General features: G+C 42.0%; 2 protein-coding genes across 3 annotated transcripts in view; both read left to right on the forward strand.

Annotated features, from left to right (window-relative positions):
* The first annotated feature begins 1,056 nt into the window (after positions 1-1,056).
* On the forward strand, positions 1,057-9,997 carry luc7l3 (LUC7-like 3 pre-mRNA splicing factor). 2 transcript variants are annotated; one of them, XM_086175647.1, is made up of 11 exons: positions 1,058-1,285; positions 1,729-1,795; positions 1,875-1,914; positions 1,986-2,130; positions 3,149-3,223; positions 3,339-3,443; positions 3,924-4,085; positions 5,116-5,477; positions 5,672-5,874; positions 7,738-7,964; positions 9,344-9,997. In XM_086175647.1, the coding sequence occupies exons 1-10, from the start codon at positions 1,187-1,189 to the stop codon at positions 7,929-7,931; spliced, it is 1,452 nt and encodes a 483-aa protein (XP_086031773.1). In that variant the 5' UTR covers positions 1,058-1,186; the 3' UTR covers positions 7,932-7,964; positions 9,344-9,997. The 2 variants fall into 2 exon arrangements, with proteins under 2 accessions (XP_086031772.1, XP_086031773.1); XM_086175646.1 differs by having other exon boundaries at positions 1,057-1,285; positions 7,738-9,992.
* A 9,298-nt stretch (positions 9,998-19,295) lies between these two features.
* Positions 19,296-21,893, forward strand: part of LOC147217582 (contactin-associated protein-like 4) — a 41,134-nt gene continuing 38,536 nt past the window's right edge. Inside the window, exon 1 of the mRNA XM_086176448.1 lies at positions 19,296-19,380. Within this exon, the coding sequence (XP_086032574.1) occupies positions 19,296-19,380 (85 nt within the window). The remainder of the gene's footprint in view (positions 19,381-21,893) is intronic.

Genomic DNA, 21,893 nt, shown 5'->3' on the forward strand with positions numbered 1-21,893 from the left:
GATACATTTGTATTTTGTTAAAGTCTGGGACATTACGATTAAGGACTTAATATCTTGCTTTTCTCTTGTAGGCATTTAAGTATGGAAGGCAGCCTTACTTTTATGATGGATACTAGAGATGGGGAGATCATTCCACAAAAAAATCATTCATTGGAAGCTAGCATTTTCTTTTAGCTATTGAGCCCCATAGTAGGATATAAATATGCAGAATTCTTAATTAACCAGACGCTTTAATCCGTTTTTTTAACCAGTCAGACTTTTGTCATAGGAAACACACACACATACATACACACACACAGAATACAAAAGTGTTCTCCCAACTTTACGTTCTTTATAAACGATTTTGAATGATACAAAAAATCCTAAAAACTCATGGGAAAATCCAAAAACCAAAAAATATTCAGTTTGATGCCTGAGATTCCTTGTGAACCATCAAGTTAAATACATATTATATTCCCCTTGCAATTTATTTTTGTTTTTTTTTAATTTACCTATTTATTTATCGGTTTTTCTTTATTATCTTTTTCTTCGAGCATTAAACATTTCTCACAAACCTTTAATAGCGTTAACTTGTACAGTTAAGTGATTACATACAGAACGAATGTCCTTATGTCCTCTGCTTCCTCATCCCCGGTTGATTCATTGACTTCGTTTCTCCCTTGCCATGTTTGTTTGTACATATGTATATTTGTTTATACTATTTATGTTCAATAAAAAAAGAAAAAAGAAAAAAAAATACACACACACACACACACACACACACACACACACACACATGTCCATGTTTTGGTGACAATGTAGTTATGAATTTTTTCTTCTCGATGGTTTTGCTAAATAACTATTTTTGGCAAACTTGTTTGGTAGCTTCCACATTTGACATCCATGTAACCTTTTCTGTTTATTTTGAGGAATTGGCGCTGGTTGTCCTTCCAGCCCGTTGAGTGGCAGCATTTTGCATGTTTAACACCTTTAACGTAAAGCGAAAACTTTGTACTTCCGGGTTGAGAGACCGCTGCGCTGTAGCTTCATAGTTCTAAAGTGCGGCTACACTCTAAACCGCCGTTTAGGGGCGATGTCACTACATCTGCCATTTTGACTAGAGGTACTTTGAGCACGGTGGATATTGTCAAGTGTCTCCACACTAGATATTACAGGGTTTTTTTCAATCATATATTATTGAGCCAAAATGCTCTCCGCAGCCCAGTTACTCGATGAGTTAATGGGCAGAGATAGAAACTTGGCCCCGGACGAAAAGCGATCCAACGTACGATGGGATGACGAGAGCGTAAGTTAGCATAATGGTAACAGCTAGCCATGCGAGTTCGAACTAGCATAGCCAAGATACCTTTGTGGATAATGTCGCCAAATGTTGTGTTTGACCTACTTTGATCATTTTTCTCATTTAAAATCATAGATCTGCCTACATATTGGCTTTAGTCCTTTGAATTGAAAGTCCCAAGGAATTTAAACGTGTTAGCATTATTAGCGTCTGACCCAATGTTTCCCAGGACCAACTGAACCGTTACCATCCAGAGGCATTACTGTTAACCCTTGCTTTCTCCTTTAATTCGCGTTCCTTTTATTAGTAATACGGAATTTGATGAATAAGAGTAGTTGGTGCTCGTTTAAATACGTCTCTGTCACCATATCATCTATGGAGATACAATCTATGTAGGTTTAGAGCGGAAGCCCTTGAAATTACACATTTCTCCCCTTTTTCCTTTTAAGGTTTGTCGATACTATCTGTGTGGCTTCTGTCCAGCTGAATTGTTCACAAACACCCGCTCTGATTTGGGTAAGACAAACTTCTGTAAATGCATACAAACACTCTTCATAGGAGACATAATTTTTTTTTCCTTTTTTCCCCCCACCAGGCCCATGTGAGAAAATCCATGATGAAAATCTTAGAAAAACGTAAGTACTTATTGCTCTGCAGAAGTAATCCATGTCTTGATATGTTAACTGACTGGCATCTGTATATCTAGGTATGAGAAAAGCTCTCGTTTCATGAAGGAGGGATATGAGCGGGACTTCCTTCGCTATTTGCAGTCTCTCTTGGCTGAGGTGGAGCGACGCATTCGCAGAGGACATGCCCGGCTCGCTCTTTCTCAGGCTCAGCAGAATGCTGGGGTTTGTGCCACATTCTAGTCTTACTTATCCTTGTCACTGATATTTTTTTTTTTTATGGAGTCACAGTTTTGATGAGGTTTGAGAAAGTGTTCTATATGTGGTCACTGCATTGCCATGCTTTTTTTTTTTTTTTACATAGCTGCTCTTGCATCTGCAAAGCAATGCAAAAGCGAATATATTTTCTTCAGGTTGAATACCTTGAGTTGTTGTTCAGCTTGGTTTCATCCACACAGAGAAATACTAAATGGTATCCTAAATAACTTTTCAGATTAAAAACTAATATTTTCTACTTTCATTATCTTTGCGGGTACCCTGAGGTTCCGTGCCTGGTACGACATGCATATCACGTATTAAGTTCACCCAACCATATGATTTTAAATCTCATTGCAGCCCCCTGAGATATCAAGGGACAGGAGTTGAAAATGTTGAAAATTCTGAAAAGGCAAACTAAGTTTCACTGGTCTGTTTTTGTAAATATCTTTTTTCTAAAAATAATCAAGAATTACACCCTGAGATCAGCAAAGTTGAGCTGGACAGTGCACCAAGTATTACACCTATATTACAATAATAAATAATAATGGAGAAAGCAAAGATGTATGGCATGATGAGCTAAGCACTAATCTTTCTGGCTTTTAGTTTTCAGCAGGAATTTACTGTGCTAAGATCTCAAAATAGATAGGATCTCTCTCAAGACCAGTTTTATGTGGAAAATTATTTCATAAAAGGAAAAAGTTACAAAGTGCTGGTAGTCAGTTGGAAAATGAGACTGAAGTACTGTCTCTCTGTTTTTCCCTTTACCTTTTACCCTTGTTCAAGGGCTGGTGCTGTGTCCTTATGGATGATAGTTTATCTCTTTTATTTGGCTTGTGAAGCCTCACCATGGCCAGAACTGTGGGCCTCTCTACCATTTTCTGTGGAATCAGTGAAGAACCAGTCAGAATAATGAAAGTTTTGGTCTCAATATATTAGCATCTGTTCCAGTCCTCTGCCTAAAATGCTTGTGCGCTTATTTCCACAGGGTCCTGGTCCATCAGGAAAGAATGAGGAGAAGATACAGGTTCTCACAGAAAAGATTGAAGATTTAGTTGTACAGGTTTGTATCAACATAAGGAGTATTTTTGGTGTTAAACACTGGGTCTGATCTTGGCATACTCTGGTGGTAATGGTTTATCTGTAACCAAAAAAAAATGTTGTTTTCTTTTACTCAGATTGAAGAGCTGGGATCAGAGGGCCGTGTGGAAGAGGCGCAAGGAATGATGAAGTTGGTAGAGCAGCTGAAGGAAGAAAGGGAGCTGCTCAGCTCCACCCCCTCGGTGAGTCACTGCTATTACCTAAAGTCAGAATAGGCTATAGTAGTTATTGTAAATGATTTTAAGATTGAAACTTTGGTTTCCATTGGCAAATTAACCTTCCAAGAATTTAGCTCAGTAATCAAAATGTTATTTTTTTTCCGTATTCTTACTAAAAAAAAAAAACAATTTCAATTGTAGAGGTTGTTTTTTTACTCCAACAAGCAAACTGGAACCAAAGTTGCTACTTGCGCAATGTTTTTCATTGCTGCTGGACTGACTCGTGTATAGTGATCTTTACATTTTTACACTGTATGGCTTTAAGCCATCATAGATCATGTGTTTCATTCAATTACCAATGACTTTGTTCAAACAAATTAACTCAGAATAAGTGTGCCTTTTTTTTCTTTTTTACATTGACTATTATACAGACCCTGATTCAAATTAATAAAATTGATTCATTTCCTTGTGATATAAGAATTCTTTTTTTTTTTTTAAATACAGACTATCGAGAGCTTTGCGGCCCAGGAGAAACAGATGGAGGTGTGCGAGGTGTGTGGAGCCTTTCTCATTGTGGGCGATGCACAGTCCAGAGTGGATGACCACTTGATGGGGAAGCAGCACATGGGCTATGCAAAGATCAAATCTACTGTAGAGGAGCTCAAGGTAAGAGATAAGATTTTTTTAACTAGTTTATGCACCAAAAACGACTTGTCAATTCATAGGCTGCAAAAAACGTTGTAGCTGCTCCACACATATTTTGCAGAGCATATTAATGATAGTGCTGGTTGGTATTATCCAAAATTTGTCTAGTAGTATTTTTTGGGGGATTCCGCAGTCTCAGAGTATGACAAACAATTTCCAGGGCATTTTTCATGTTAAAAATGTATAGTTATCTTGACTTCTTGGTATATAATGGTTTTATAGCGGGTTATCCGTCTTTCGATAGTACATAGAAAAATGTCATGTCATGGCTATCACTTTGTTACAGGTGCAAACCATATACATTCCATAGAGTGCAAGACTGCACTCTACATTAACATTTTAATTAGTAATCCCAACAGGTTTTACATGCGTTTCTTTTAAAAATTATGTGAAGAGTGTCATGGTGAGGTGCAGCAAGCATCTAAAGTAGTTTGTCTCAATGTCACTTGCCTGGAGTCCAGCGTTATTGTTCAGGAGAACCTTTCTCATTGTGTGTAGTGGGATCATTAAAGTTTTGTTCCACTGCTTGACCTTTCTGTCATGCACAGCTTCACTGTTTCATCCGCACTACTCATTGACGGCTTCGAATCTAATGTCTGTCATCACAAACATGTGTTTCATGGAAGCAATGGAGTAAGTTGCAAGTGTTTCTCCCACTGCAGCCATCAGTGGCCTGACAAACTTGTTCCATGTGAGCACAGTGGTAACAGCTTCTCATCTGGGCAAAGATGACATACATTTTCTTCTTCTGTAATTGTTCTGCATTGTAGCCCCTTTTAGCTTCTTGTTTTATAACTAGGTATACAGCATTTGTATAACTGTAACACATCTTAACTTGTTGGAAATTAATACCTGTGTAATACCACCCAGCACTAATTGATGTATACTCAGTGAATGATTTAAGTTGTTTCCTTTGTTTACATGGTTAATCTGCATGTAACGATATGTATGTGTATTTGCCTAAAAATTTGCTTTCTTTTTTTCCTCTCAGGAGAAACTACGGCGTCGCTCTGAGGATCCCCAAGGGGAAAACCCTGTTGTCAGGAGAGACAGAGAAGATCGTGAACGTGAGAGGGAGGAGAGAGAGAAGAAGCGTAAAGAGGAGGAAGAGAAGGAGAAAGAGCGGGAGAAAGAACGGGAAAAGGAGAGGGAACGGGAGAGAGAGCGGGAGCGCGACAGAGAGAGAGACAGGGAACGGGAGAGAGATAGGGACAGGGAGAGGGACAGGAGGGCACGGCGAAGCCACTCCAACAGCCGTCACTCCAGTCGGACATCAGACCGAAAAAGGAGCCGGTCCAGAGATCGTCGGAGGTCCAAGAGCAGAGACAAGGAGAGGGAACGAAAACGCAGCAGGTGTGTCTGAAAATTAGAGCAACACCAAAAGTAAAAAAAAAAAAAACATTAAAACTTAAGTCCTACTTACAGAAACATCATGCATCTTTTGTTCGCACATAATGGTGTTTTAATTCAACCATTAAAGCAAACTTATTTTTTATAACGGTTCTATCTGTTGCCATGTTGACATACTCTGCACACCCTCTCTGCAGGAGCCGGGACAGGGACCGGGAGCGCGAGAGGAGACGCAGCCGCGAGCGCTCTGACAGAAAGCGACGCTCACGCAGCCGTGACCGTAGGAGATCACGCAGCTCAGAGCGCAAGTCTCATCGCCACCGCAGCCGAAGCAAAGACCGGGACAAGGACAGAGACAAGGAGCGAGACAGGGACAGAGAACGGTCATCAAAAGACAAAGGTGAAAAACAGTGATCTTAATTTTGTTTATGTAGAAATTTGAATTAACAGTGTGTGCAAAAGCCCATAGCAAATTCATCCATCCCTCATCTACTGCTCATCTGGGGCCGCGTTTTGGGTGCAGCCCAAGCCTAAGCAGAGTGGCCCAGACTTCCCTTTCTGCAGCTAAATCCTATGGCCGGGGTTTTCCTTGAGGCCTCTTCTTGATGGGATCTGCCCAGAACACCTCATCAGCGTGGAATCTAATAGGCGTCCTGACCAAATGCCTGACCCATCTCATCTGGTGCCTCTCCATGCAAAGGGGCAGCAGCTCTACTCTTGAGTTCCTCCTGGATGACCAAGTTTCATAGCCTAAGGGAGAAGACACACTGTGGAGGAAACCGATCCACAACTCATCACCATGTAGAATGTAGATCGAATGGTAAATTGAAGACTTTGCATTTTGGCTCAGCTCCATTATCGCTACCACAGATCAATGCAGAGTCTGCATCATTGCGGACACCGCATCATTCCGCTAGTCGTTCCGCCTGTTGATCTCTCATGACCCCTGGAATTTAGAGTTATTGCTGGCAATACGGACCAAGCTTCTGACGCCTGATGTACATGGACTAAATGCCATGTATTAGGGGGTCTGGTACACCATACTCACGGAGCACCCACTATAGAACTCCCCAAAAGACACAAACAAATGCCTTATCCAAATCTACAAAGTAGATGTTGACTGGTAGGATAAACGCCCATACACCCTCCAGGGTGTAGTACTCATCCACTGTTCTGCAACCATAACAAAAGCCACACTGCTCCTCCTGAATCTGAGGTTTGACTATCTGACAGACTCTCCTCTGAGGTCAAATCTGAGGAGTATCAGTTGGAACATACCCTTTGGTCCTTCCTCTTAAAGAGGTAGACCACTCCCCTGGTCTGCCCATCCAGAGGCACTGTCCCTAATATCGATGCTGGGGAAGTGTGGCAACCAAGAAAGCCCCACAATATCCAGAGCCCTGAGGAACTCTGTGGATCTCATCCAACACTGGGGCCCAGCCTCTGAGAAGCAATTGGACTTACTCATTGACTTCAGCCCCAGATACAGAAGAATCCATCCCGATTCTCGAAACTCTTGCTTCCTTTTTTGAACGTTTGTTTGTGGGATTGAGGAAGTTTTCTTCTCGAGTTCAGATCAGCAGCGCCCCACCCACACAAGTGCTAACAGTGCACTGCATTCCCCCCTTGAGCCACTAGATGGTGAATCTACTCAAACTGCCTGAAATTCGTGCCGCGTTACCTCACTGAATTCTTCCCACACCTGAGTTTTTGCCTCAGGTGTGCGACCGCCGAAGCAACATTTGGTTTTGCCTGCCGGTACCTGACAGCTGCCTCTGGAGCCTCGCAGGTGTTAAAGCCACGACAGGATTGCCACCATGACAATGGGATCACAGAACCTGACTTAAACCTGACACCTTTTTTCCTGGGGGAGGTGGAGTTCTGCCAGTTCGGCCCGACTGATTGGTGTGAAAACACTATTTTATGTCAAACATTCATTTTGGGCTGTGCCTCGTTCGGTGCAGGCCCAGTGAACAGGCACTTGCTATGGAGCCAGCTCCCAAAGGACCCCGATGACCTACGTCAGGCTAATGGAAGTCAAGGTTTATTCTAATTTTTCTTCATGGGGGTCTTGTGAGCTACACTTGGTCTGGTCCCTCACCTAGGACCTGTCAGCATCAGGCGACCCTACAGTAAAGCCTTCAACAACTGAGCTCCTATGATCACTGAGACATGCAAACCCCTCCGCCACGATATGGTGTGTTAGCTCAAGGAGGGGCCAGAACACATTTTTTTGATTGTTTTCGTGCTGTTATTTTTCCAGACCGTAAGACGACAGATGAGAAGAGCAGCAGCAGCTCCAAGAAAGACAAGCATTCTGACGGAGATGCAGCTGCCATCAAGGCTTCATCAAAAGTGGAAGTGATGGAGACGGAGGCAGCCGCCTCTGTCTCCTCCCCTCTGCTTAACGGCCAGCAAGAGCTCCACCATTCTGAAGGTGACACTCAGTCCAATTAAAACTGATCTGATAGGACCTCAGATCAGGCTCAGGTAAGTGCGTCCTCCTCCTTGCTGCCCCAAGGCTCTCAACCCAAACCCACCACCCTCCCTCACCCTACTTGTCCCATCTCCCCCCTACCCACCTTCTCACCCTACCTCTCCCACCCTGTTTACATTCAGTTCAATGACTATGATTTTGACTCTACAATATGCATATATATCTTTATCCTGTTTTCGAATAGTGCATCGTAAGTATGCACTGAAGATGAAGGCCTAGGCCCGATGAATGAGAAGAAGGTAGAAAACATTCACACAAAGCCAAGAGGGAAAGGCCAGTGTAGTCCTGAGCAAACATGCCCGGAGGTACCCCTCGTTTTGTATCGGTTTTGATCCTTCTAGCTGTATATTTGTCTTTGTGGACAAAATGGCAGAAAAATATTAACCAGTCAAATCCATTTTTCCTGCCTGTATTTGTTTTCATTTGTATTATTTTGTATTTTTGACTGGCCTGTCACACTGTAGTATTTTTGATTTATAGAAAATATATTCCAGAAAGAATATATTCAAGAAATTCAACCACTTTGTATCTCTGCAAATATATCAACGAGACTTTGCTCCTTTTATGTAATTACGCAGACCACCCTTACAGGTATTTGGGAAAAAAACGCCATTTATTTTGCCATAATCATAACTCAAATGCCATGGATTTGTTGTCCAGCTTATTGTGCCTTATAAATGCCATGCAGTGTGTGTTTGGGGGGTGTCATTGCACCGGGGGCCTAACTTATCTAACTAACTGGAGGGTAGGGTTTATCAAATGAATTGCAGCTGACTTCCATACCTCACACAGCGTTGGTGTTGTGAGCGAGACCACATGAGAAAAGGGCAAATTAAAAATCATGGATACTCTGACTGTCAAACTGTGCAGGTACTCACCCCAGGTACTCCTTTCTCTACCCACATCCATTTCTGAATGCTGTTGCCTGTCAGAAAAAAGCTGTACTTGTCCTGAACATGATCTTCAAAGCTTTTTTGTGTCTATCGTTACTGTGTTTGTTTTTTAGCCTGCTTGATTTTACCCATGCCAACAGTTGAAGATTTCCCTGAAATGCTCACCCAGTGAATTTGATATTCTAACCATTGGCGAAGGGAATATCAAACAGGGTTGACGCCTTTATATTTAACAGATTTAGTTTTAAGGTAACCTGGTAGACTTGGTTTATCAGAAAGTCATCACTATGATTGTAGAGTATTCAGCCAAAAAAAAAGTGCCAGGAATTTTTTTTTTATTTTTATTTTTTTATTTTTCAGTGTAGAACTGGCAGGGTCTATGCTACAATTTCCTGTATTAAGTCAGGGATATTTCTGATCCAAGCACTTGTTGAAGGACCCATGCTAACATTACATTTTATGAACATTTTGTTTCACAGGGGGACCTGGGGTACTCTATGGAGGAAGAATCTGAAGAACGCACCCACCCTTACCTTGAACCTGACACATCGCTGCTTAAAAACAAGGTGAACCACAAATGTGTAGTGGCTTATTTAAAAAAAAAACATGAACATACATGTGTAAATGGGGAGATGCATTAATTTTTATGTTTTCTTCACTGTATATTTTGGCTGGATGAGGGTAGCTGTGGTTCATCTCACATATTTTGGTCTAGATGTCAGCCAGGCACTAGTTTAAATACCAAACCTGCAGGTGGAATTCATTATGGGTTTTTAATTTTTTTTCCCTATTTTGAAAATCTCTACACATCTTCCCTTTTTTCTGGAAATTTAGACAAAATTAAATGAAAACAGTGCTTGTGGTTTTGTTTTGGTTTGTCAGGTTCCACATTCTGAGTTGTTTTATTTTTTTATTCTTTTGAAAATTAGTTTCCTAAGCGTATGTACAATGTTAGTCCCATAACGTGGCTTTTCTCCTCCACTCAGAGCTCAAATCAATTGCTCTTGTCCTCTTACTGTAAAATATACTGATTTAATTTTGATCAAAAATTTTGAAGACTGATTTGTCTAAGTTTGTTCTGCTTTTAATGTCCATGTGGTCTTGATGAATAAAACCAAAAAAAAAAAAGAATGGTGCGTGGTCTTTTTTTTTTTTCCCTACACCATTTGGGATAAACATTTGTCAAATGTATGTTCTGTACATGTTCATTTTTGAAAAACACACACAAACTAGTCAAACTTATTTGAGGTTAATGGTTGCTATGAGCAAACTTTTGAGTCATCTTTTTTTTCTCAATTATGTCTGCAACTACTGAGTCAACATAGATTTATATTTACATTCATTCAACTTAGTGGGGAATCACAATAGTGTTTTGTGCTGTCATTCACACACAGGTCTGGGAGGCCTGATTTGTGCTACTTTGAAAATTAACTAATTTAACTGATTATTTCTTCATCTAATATTAATGGGACCCAATCTTGCTCCAAAAAAGCTATATTCTTTCACTATTACAGTCATTGTTTATCTTAGCAAGATCCTCATTGTTACTGAATACCAATTTCCCTTTTGTAAGGAAATACTATTGAAGGTTATACTGCATACTGCAGTGCAAGTTTCGCTATTGTGAACAGCAGGGGACAGTATTCATCTATCCTAAAAAAACCCCAAACAAACCAAATAGTCAAGTCCCTGTTTTCTCAGACAATTCTGTGCACATTATTACAGGTATGCTCACTCATAATATGCAGCACATACACTTTGGAAATCTTCCCTTCCTAGGGTATGACCTGCAGGAAGGGAAAAACAAGTACGGTAACAAAAGGAAGAAAGTCGACTATCTGTGTAGAAAAGGATATTGTTAACAATGAGGGTCAGGGAAAATGTACCAAGCAGAGTGTACAGTAGGGAAGGCTATTTACAGTGAAAATCCATCACTGTTTATGCCAACTGTCAGGCATGATTTAAAAGGGGAATATCATTTCCCCCGAAGATGTCTGCCACATTGCTGTTTGCACTCACATTACTCCCTGCACAGGACGTTATATTGTGATGCTTCGATGAGGACGTCTTCAACGCGGCCTTCACTCCAGATGTTGTTGCTGTATTCCCAACAACTTCTCCTGATACTACTGTACTAGACTCCGCTCCACATCACCCTTTCTACATTCTCAAATCTTCCAGCTCCCCCCGCCTCTCTCCGTCAGTCACATTTGACAAACGTGCAGTCCAGTGAGCAGTGAAGGCCCAGAGAGTGACAGGTTGAAAGCCAATAGCTTCTATTCTGGGGTACACCACACTACCCTCCCCCACCCACCACCACCACAAAGTTCCTCACCCCTGAACTGCAGAACAGTTCTCCCCATACATGTCAGTAATCTCTACTTAAGGCACACAATGCATTAACAACACTAATGACAACTCAACACATTTAATAGCACCCTTTTTAGTTTGGAGGGTGTAGCAGGGATTCAATTTAGATTTTATATGCACACGTGTATAGGGTTTAAAAATCCCTTTCTTTAAAAGTCTTATTTAATCTTAAAGTGCATTATTATATTTTTCAATACCAATTACTTGTTAAAGTTTTGTGCCTTTGTAAGATCAGTGGGATCGCATGATCACATGATTGCAATGCATACATGTGAATGGTAGAAGTAAATTGCACTTTTGTTTAAGGAAATATTAGGTGTTTCATGAAATGTTTTGTAAAAGGATTGTTCATTAATCTAAGATTTTCCTAATGTACTTTCCTTGTACTTCTTTACACCAAAACAGAGGAAAGACATGATATTTTGGTTATTTATTGCTGAGTATGCTATTATTTTAATGGTCTGGCACATTTGACGTCTACCGGGGCCGTATGTGGCCCGTGATGAGAAATGAGTTTGACACCCCTGTCTTAGGACAAGCTGCCCGAGGATACAGGGGCCGGGAAACTGTCTTTTCTGTCTCCAAAGAAAAAGAGTCCACTACATCTAGCTCCGTGGTGCATGTGAACGGCCCGGGGTGCCCTTGCGGGCTGTGCAGGGGTCACAGCGGTGGCAGAAATACTCCACGTCCCAGTGGAGGCGGCGGAGAGTTTTCGTAACCCCAAAGACCCTATGCATGGCCATGCATGGCTTTGACCACCCCTTTCTGCAGGCCCTTGGTGACCACCACCCGTCATCTCTCCTCCCCTGTTGCAGGCTCTTTCCACACCCGCTGCAGCATGCTGTAGTGCATATGCAGCACGTCAAATATGACCCACAGCCCTTTGGTCGTTGTGGAGAACGCTATCACCTCTTCCTACGTCGGCTGCTGCTGCGCCTCCTACCACTGCAAAACAGGCCTAAGGTCGACATCTCTGCCCTCTCCACACTGCCACATCCACCGTCCCCAACCCCCAGCATAGGAGCGCCTCCCCCTTTCCACCCTCTTTGTCCTCCTCAGCTTCCTCTCCCTCACGTCTTCTTTTTTTTGTGACAGCACCCTTCAGCTGCACATGGTTGACAATAGAGAGCGTCAGCATTTGTGTGTTGTGCCCCAGCCTGATGTTCCACATTGAAGTCGTAAGCCTGGAGCTCCTCCAACCACCTGGCCCCCTGCCCCTCCAGGCTCTTTGAACGTCATGAGCCACTGTGGGGTGGAATGATCCGTTCTCATTGTGAACTTGTACCACAGAGGTAACACTTAAAGTGCCTGACTGACAAAATCACTGCAAGTGATACAGTACTGGGCTTATTCAACATGCAGCCGAAGTACGCAACAACCCGTTCCTCTCCTGACCCCACCTGAGACAGCACACCTCCCATGCCTATGGCATTCGCGTCTGTATCTAAGAGGAAGGCAATGTGGGGTCAGGTGGAGCCAGCACCGGAGCCCAACTCAGGGCCCGGTGGAAGCTGCCGAAAACCTCCTGACACTCCACAAAAAGTCTCCCCGCTTTTTAACAGCTGAAACAGGGGTGCAGCTGTGCAGGCAAAACCTTGAACAAACCTCAGCTAGTATGAGGCCAAGCCCAAGAAACCTTTTAGCTTTCTCTGATTTACAGGAATGAGCCAGTCAGCAACGGCTTGAACCTTCTCCTTCCTGGTGCCAATGCCCTCACTTTGTGCCCCAGGAAGTGCACCTCTCACTGCATAAAATGGGACTTGTCTGGATGCAAACGTGGGCCAGCTGTTCGGATCCTGCGCATTACCACCTGCAAGGAAACCAGGAGAGCCTAGTGGGAATTTCCATGCACCAGGATGCCGCCTAGATATATAGCGGGGAGAAAAAGTATTTGACACACTGCTGATTTTTCAGCTTTTCCCGCTTATAAAGCAGGTAGAGATCTGTGATTTTTATCATAGGTACTCTTTTACTGGGAGTGATGGAATCTAAAACGAAAACTCGAAAAATCACATTGCATGATTTTTAAATGATTAATTTGCTTTTTATTCCATGACATAAGTATTGGATAATCATAAAAACAGAACTTAATATGTTGTCTAAAAACCTTTGTTGGCAATTACAGAGATCAGACGTTTCCTGTAGTTCTTGACCAGGTTTGAACACAGTGCAGCAGGGATTTTGGCTCACTCCTCCCACAGATCTTCTCCAGATCCTCCAGGTTTCAGGGCAGTCGCTGGGCAATATGGACTTTCAGCTCCCTCCAAAGATTTTCTACCGGGTTCAGGTCTGATGACTGGCCAGGCCACTCCAGGACCTTGAGATGCTTCTTACAGAGCTACTACTTAGTTGTCCTGGCTGAGTGTTTCGGGCCGTTGTCATGCTGGGAGACCCAGCCACGACCCATCTTCAAGGCTCTTGCTGAGGGAACAAGGTTGTTAGCCAAGATCTTGCAATACATGGCCTCATCCATCCCCCCCTTAATTACGATGCATTCATCCTGTCCCCTTTGCAGAATGGTGATGATGTCAAGCCGGCCTCATCAGCCAATTTCACCGTGGCCCGTCTCACAGCGGTCTCTGGCTGCGTGTGTAAACCTGACAAACCGACCAGCCGAAAGCACTGCTATCCTCCCCATCGGACCTCTCCCCTATCTTCACCATTGGTCCTCAGCTACCATTCAAGCTATGCCCCAGCTTACAGGCTTAATGGAGAAAAAACTGCAACAAAATCAGCCAGGACGCCGCCACTTGTTCAAAGTCACTTCTGACACCATTGTAACGCTTCAACGAAGACGTCTGGAACAAGACTTTCACTCCAGACGTCACTCCAGATAATGTTATTCCCGACAACTTCTCTTCATACAACCGTACTGGACTCTGCGCTCCACATCGCCTCCTCTACATTCTCAAATCTTCCTGCTCCCACCCGTCAACCCGTTCTCCCCCGCCTCCATAAATCACCGAACAGCACACTTATGACAAACCAGCAGTCCCGTGATCAGCGAAGGGCCGGAGAGTGGGCGGTCGAGAGGCTGTAGCTTCTTTTCTGGGGATGCTACATAATTTTGGTCTCATAGCCATTACTATGGTGAGGTTATATGGTGAGGTTATTGGTATGGTGAGGTTTCAAAGTTCAGCAGCAACTTGCTGGAACTAGCTTATTTGGGGTTACAATGACACAACTGTGTATATTTAAAAAAAAAGTTCATCTTCCTCAGTGTTGCCAATAGTTGCTTGGTTCATCAGTGCACGATAGTAACCTCATATCCTCTCCTGAGTTATTGGGATCTCTTATTTCGTAGGTTCACAGGAGGCGTTGCTTGATCTACTGCAGCAGTCCTGCCTAGTGTCCACTATTGTTATTTTTTATGAATATTAAAGCTATTAATGAATCATTGGCTATTACCATGTAACTGTCAGCACTACTGGTATTATTAGCAAGAGATCATTTGTTCCTGTCCCTCTCAACCATCATAACCCACTCTGTCTCTATCACACTCTATATTTCTATCTCTCTTTCCATTCCAACTGGTCAAGACGGAGGGCCGCCCCCACACTGAGCTTGGATCTGTCCAAGGTCTCTGCCTGCTTTTGCCAAGTGCTTGCTCCTGGGGCAATGTTGTGTTTCTGCGAATAATTTTAAAGAGAGCGGTCAAGACTTGCCATATGTGTAGCTTATGAGGCTACTTTATCTGTTTTTGCACTGTATAAATACAAGGCATCTGTGTTTTCCAAGAATGTCAGCAGAGAACTGCAAGAGAGATTTATTTTAAAGTGTATGGTGGCTGTGGTTGGATGACCCATTTGATGGGCTATAATATCAAGAATGTTATAATTTATCAGGGAAAAAATGGATACAATACTGCAACACATGTATAATATATACCTTTTTTTAAATTTCTGAATGGAACTGCTTGGGGAAATCACACACGTTTCCTCCCTCTTGCTCCTCCTGTTAGGGATCAGTCTCAGTCATTTAATCCAGTTTAATTCTTTCACTGAACGGCTGACAAACCAAAGACCAGGGCATTCTTTGGATTATGTTACATGTGATGTGGAATTGAAACCAGACTGCTGTCGGAAACACACCAGAAATGTTTTTTTCTTTTTTAATGAAATTAACTTGACAGGCAAATAAACACCTTTGCACTGAGTAAAATCAAAAGACCAAGAATAAGAATGTCCCCTTGGGTACAAACCACAAAATAATAAATAAATGGAAATATTCTTAACTGCAATATCCCAAAATCAATAAGTTAACCAGATATAAAGACCATAACAACTCACTACCACTGTTTTCAGATGCATGTTTCAGATCATCAGTCAGGTCATTCTATCAAGAGGGCTTGGGTTACCCGTGTTAATATTTAATCACAGTGAGTGTTATCTTTCTTCTTTTGATATCTTTTATTTGTGAAGTCTTAGTCAGACCAGGTTAATGTCAATGGATTTGACATCGTTTGCTGGCCATCCCATGTCAATTTTAGAAGTGGGAACCTGGATTGTTTACGTCCATCACAATATCTCTGTCCTGCCCAGCTCTCCTTCACATCAGGTAAAAGTCCTATTTTAAACATTTATTTTGTTCTGGTGCAATTAAAACACCTTTAATCTTTTATCAGTTCACCCTTTATTAACCGTATGACATCACTCTTTTAACATCACGTATGACATCACTCTTTTAACATCACTGTGTGACATCACTAAGTTGCATCACTGTGTGACATCACTTTGCCCAGCACTTCATCGTAGTTCCAGCTGTGTTTGCGTCAAAAACTATAACATCAAGTCCAGCATGTCCTGCTGTTTCTTAGATTAGCTCATCTCTCAAAACTGCTATTGCTGGAAGGGGTGTCAGAAGAGGTGGGGAAGGGATGTGGAATGTTTAGGATGATGATGTGTATTGTGCATGTGCCGTGCAAATTAACTCAGTTTTCCATTTAAATATTATATTTTTCTATCTACATATAATTTCTTCTCCCTCTTTTTTTTATTTTAATTTTTTTTCTACTTGATTTCAGCTTTGATCTGGGTGTTTCCTTTTTCTGGGATGTATCACTATGCTGGACTATGGTGCTGCTGGAACTAAATTTCCTTGAGGGAGTCTCCCAAGGACTCAATAAAAGTTTTATTTCATCTAATCAAGGCTTATCTAATCTACTGTAACTCCAACTCTCAAAAAAAACTGGCTCTGATCTATACGCTAGCCTTCACCCAATTCCTAATCCCTTAACAGCTTCACATCGGAAAAAAAAAACACCTCTACGATCGATTGCAGTCTAGTTACCACCACTTCCCAGTACAGAAACAGCTGTTAAAAGTTACCAGTGACCTTCAGATGGCAGCCAACTGTGGTTCATCCTCTGTGATCTGAATGTGGCTTTTGACACCATCTCTCACCTAACCTTCCTTGAAAGATCAACATCCATTGAGATAAGCCGAGGAAGAAGATGTTGAGGATCTCTTTGGGGATTGAATAGGAAGGATAGGATCAGGAATGAGTCCATCAGCGGGACAGTACGTGATAGATGCTTTGGAGATGAAGTCACAGAGGGTGGACTGAGATGGTTTGGACAAGTACAGAGGAAGGATGCTGAATTAGGAACTGCCAGGCAGGAAGCATGGAGAAAGACCGAAGAGAAGCTCGATGGATGTAGTGAAAGAGGACATGAAATTTGTGAGTGTCAGGTAAGAGGATGCAGATAATAGGGTTAGTTGGAAGAAGTTGATCCACTGTGGCAACCTCTGAAGGGGAGCAGTCGAAAGGAGAACTACCATTGGTATCAGCCACACAACCCTTACCTGTTTAAATTAATATTTCTGGTCACACTCAGTTCATCCAACTTAGATCCTACTCTTCCCATTGTTTTCCCATATTTACTGGTGTGCCCAAAGACTAGGGTCTTGGGTCCCTTCTATTTATCATTTACTTGCTCTGTCTACATCGCATGTTCTGCAAATATAATATTAGTCATTGTCACTCGGATGATATTCAGCTCTATTCCTCCTCCAAACCCAATTCCACTCGTCTACCTCCCTTTCCAACTGCCTCATGGAGATCTAATAATGGGTTTCTGTCTACTCTTGAACCCAACAGCAACAAAACTAAGGTTCTTCTCATCAGCACTATTAACAAATCTCACAGGTTCTCCATCAACATTGACAACTCCACCATCCTTCCTTTCACTCAGGTTAAGAGACGAGGTGTCATCCCAGATAGTACATTGTCTTTCCAAGCCTATGGTAATAATATCATCCAGTTCAAGTATTTCCATCTAAGCAATATCATTTCCCCCCCCTTCCTCGCTCCATACGCTGCAGCCATTCTTTTCCCGGAGATATTTATTCAACTCCATTGTTTGTGGTCCCTCCAATATATCCCTAAACAAACTCAGCTCCTTCAGAATTCTGCGGCTCAGACCTTTGGTTTAGAAAGGCACTAATAAAGAAATAATTATTATAATAATTATTATTATTATAATTATTATAATCATTATTATTATTATTATTATTAGTAGTAATAGAAGTACTTATGTACATTATTACTACATAATGTGGTCAGCTAACAAGTTTGATGACACACACTAGTGACAGCCAAATTGACTAGTAAGAAGTTAGAGGAAGCTTACTGTTCTGTACATTTCCTGTCCATCGTGTATTTGCAAGTGTATTTGCAGTCCCAATGTCCTCTATTGTAAGTCGCTTTGGATAAAAGCGTCTGCCAAATGCAATGTAATGTAATGTAACTTTTGGCTTTGGACCTCCTGCATGGGTAATCACAAACAGTACAATACAAAAATTGCAAATTTTGACTTTATGATCTACACAAAGACCAACCATTCATAAAAAAAAAAAATCTGATTTGTGTTGATGATTAATGAAAATCATGTATGATGGCAATAGCTGTGGATTTTTATGGAGAGGGATCTTCCACCACCAGAATGACTCTGGTGACAAGGAAGATCAAGAGGACAAAGGCAGAGCAGAGGACAAAGTGGTGGAAGCTGAAAAGGGAGGAGTGTTGTATGGTTTTCAGGGAGGAGTTGAGAAAGGCTGTGGGTGGTCAGGGAGAGCTTCCAGATAACTGGACAACTACAGCTAATGTGATCAGGGAGACAGGTAGAAGAATACTTGGTGTGTCGTCTGGAAGGAAAGTACTGTGGATATGGAGACTTAGTGGTTGAATGAGAAATTGCAGGAGTATATACAGAGAAAGTGGTTAGCAAAGAGAGCAAAGTTAGTAAATATTGTGGCTTTTCAAGACAATATAAATGTTAATGGACCACACGAAGTAAATCATACTCAGTAATAAAATCATTCTGCTTTCATTGTGACCCTTCAAAAATGTTTGCACAGATTTCAGGTTTCATATCTCACAACAGTGTGCATTATAGCTGTGTATTCTGTTTTTGTATATTTCACATTTATATTTATATTCATAGTATACTTTATACACCTGAGCCATCTACCTCACTAAGCCAGACTTGGACGATCCATGTGACACATGGATTATATTTTGTTCTACCGTTTTTCTTGTATGTACTGTTCTTCCTGTTCAGTCTGTGCATCCTGCATAAGTGTAGAAACCAAATATAGTTTTGCTGTGTAACTCTTGCTCTGCAATGAAAATAATGTTCTATTCTATTCTATTCTATTCTATTCTATTCTATTCTATTCTATTCTATTCTATTCTATATGATCACATCTTGTTCACATCTTGTTCGGGTACTAATTATTCCATTATCTTTGGTGTTGATTGAAATCTACTGAAATCACATGGGTCTAGGTTAAACATATTTCAGGAAAAAAGTTTTTTTTAAAGATTTTGTAGTTGTTAGAATGGAATAAGTGCGCAATATCACAAAGGCGTCTTCACCGTGACCGTGATGGGATGGAAGAAGAATGACTGCTCATGAATAAAACAGCAGACTTCACAGCTGACTTCATCCCTCCCAATTCACATTGAAGGTTGTGAAGATTCCTCTCGGATCCGAAGAGAAAAGGTCGGTCTCGCGTTTCTCTTCCTCTATCAGTGGCAGCAAACTTCATCCTCCTCAGCATGGACCTGGGAAATGAAAGAGTTGCGGGGGTATTGGGTCAGTTGGCACTGTTTCTGTGCAGCTTGTGCGGGACAATCGGAGAAGGTGAGTTTTAAAAACTCATATAAAAAAATGCAAAAATATGTGTACATTGAGCAGTGTATGCAGACAGTGGTGAAACAACGAAGTGAGAACGCAAAACACTGACAGGCAGAGGAGGCTTTGTAACGAATCTTGCCTTCTGTATGCATTAATGGGCTTCGTGATTCCCATGTGCCATAAAAGATGTGATCCAGTAAGTTAGAAATACTCTATTTCTAAAACATTTAGATATGCACTTGTGTCGAGTGAGCAAATATTATGGTGATAAAATATGATAGTTTGTTTTTCCTACCAATGTCATGCACAGTTTACCTCAATAAGCATCGCTGGCCTGATGACACTCATAATAGTGCAAAAGAGTGACGAATAAACAACAATAATAATGAGGATGACAATGATAATATAAATGAAAATAATGATTAATGAAAAATAACAATACTAATTCTGATAATAATATCAATAATAAATACTGTCATAATAACTTATGAGAGTATGGAAAGACAGATTCAGGTGGCTGGATTTTGCAAATTTTAAAACTGAGGCAGTGAATGGGCCGTTCAGATCAAAAAGCAAGGATTCGCTATGCCACCTCAATTTGGGAAGCTAGGGGAAAGTCAATTCAACCTGAGGGGAAAAAAATATGGGGCTAAGAGGCAAATAGATTTACTTGAAATCCCAGTGTAATTACATGAACCTGGATCTAATAGAAGAGGATCTTCTCTTTTTTCTTTTGGTCGCTCCTTTCAGCAGCCACAGCTCCACAGCTTATCAACTTTGTGATACACAAACTTTGTGAGTTTTGTACCTGGCAGGCACCCAGTGGTAAAATGGGACATAATTAGAAAGTAAGTGTGTAATAATAACATTAATCTGTATATGTAACGCATGTATTCTCTTCAAAATTACAACAAAGGGAAACCCCAGGAAATCATTACAAAACAAACTTCCTCCATCTAATCCTGTGCTCTGTATCCTCTTCTTTTACACCAACTAACATCGTGCCCTCTTTCACTACATCCATAAATCGTTTCTTCTGTCTTCTTTTAGGCTTTCTGCCCGTTAGTTACAGCATCTGTTTACCAATAAATTCCCCATGCCCCCTCTGTACATGCCCAAACCTTCTCAGTCTGACTTCTCTGACCTTCTCTCCAAGAGATAAGATAAATTAACTGTTCCTCAGATGGACTCAATCTTGAATCCGATCCGTCCTGGATCCGATCCATCCTCGTGTCTCCCAAACCCAACCTCAACATCTTTAAAGACAGATATTATTGGTTATCGAAATTTCAAAATGTAGCATTATTTGTTTTTTACTGACAAATATATGTACAACATATTTATCCCTGGTACCTCCAGCACTTTTTCCTGTCTTCTTCAATGCCTCTAAACCATACAGCATTGCTGATCTCCCAACTGTCTTGTATACCTTTCCTTTAATTCTTGTTGATTCGCCATTATCATACATTACTCCTCACACTTTTCTCCACGCATTCCAACCTGCTTGAAAGCATTTCTTCACCTCTTTTCCACACTCTCAATTGCTCTGGAAAATTTGCTCTTCATTGGTGTACTCCTTGTAGCTTCACAGTGTTTTGCTGCATCTAACCTTCATTCCTCTCCATCCATAGTCTATGACTTATCGTACTCAGGGTCGGAGGGGGATGCTTGAGCCTGTCATAGCAGCCATTGGGCGAGAGGCGGGGCACACGCTGGACTGGTCGCCAGTTATCCGCAAGGCCACATAAAACAACCATTCACCCATTCCTTTGCACATCTGGGAACATTTTCCCATTAACCTGCTGCATGAGGGAGCCGAGCCAAAAGGCGAAGCTCTCAATTTACCGGTTGATCTACGTTCCCACCCTCACCTTTGGTCGTGAGCTGTGGGTGGTGACTGAAAGAACAAGATCTTGGATACAAGCGGCCGAAATGAGTTTCCTCCGCAGGGTGGCTGGGCTCTCCCTTAGAGATAAGGTAAGAAGTTCGGTCATCCGGGGGGAGCTTGGACAAGAGCCGTTGCTCCTCCGCTTAGAGAGGAGCCAGATGAGGTGACTCTGGCATCTGGTCAGGATGCCTCCTGGACACCTCCTTGGGAGGTATTCTGGGTATGTCCATTTGGGAGGTGACCACGAAGAAGACCCAGGACATGCTGGAGAGACTCTGTCTCCAGGCTGGTCTGGAAACGCCTTTGGGTCCTCCAGAGGGGCTGGACCATGTGGCAGGGGAGAGGGAGGTCTGGGCCTCACTGCTCCGGCTGCTGCCCCCGCAACCTGACTCTGGATAAGTGGGGGAAAATGGATGGATGTTTTTGGACTTTGTGGGGAAACTGGAGAAACCAATGCAGACTCAGGGATATAACATGTAACCCCCGCCCATAAAGGTCCCCCAATGGAATTGAAGCAGGATCCTTCGTGCTGTGAGGTCACTGCGGTACCATGCCACTCCTTCATGCCTCTCCTTTATAGGAAATACCGTTACCTCTCAAGAATTTCTTCAACCTGCTTCCTGCTCTCCAT

The sequence above is a fragment of the Fistularia commersonii genome, chromosome 28 (genome assembly GCF_037954325.1).
Source record: "Fistularia commersonii isolate RoL2024-O1a breed Wild chromosome 28, RoL_Fcom_v1.0, whole genome shotgun sequence".
NCBI classification, from domain to species: domain Eukaryota; kingdom Metazoa; phylum Chordata; class Actinopteri; order Syngnathiformes; family Fistulariidae; genus Fistularia; species Fistularia commersonii.

Bases quoted from the DNA above. Each gene is read 5' to 3' on its own strand.
- luc7l3 (XM_086175646.1), top strand. From the start codon at position 1,187: ATGCTCTCCGCAGCCCAGTTACTCGATGAGTTAATGGGCAGAGATAGA. The intron at 5,478-5,671 runs GTGTGTCTGAAA...CCCTCTCTGCAG, and splicing joins AGGGAACGAAAACGCAGCAG to GAGCCGGGACAGGGACCGGG. The intron at 5,875-7,737 runs GTGAAAAACAGT...TTATTTTTCCAG, and splicing joins ACGGTCATCAAAAGACAAAG to ACCGTAAGACGACAGATGAG.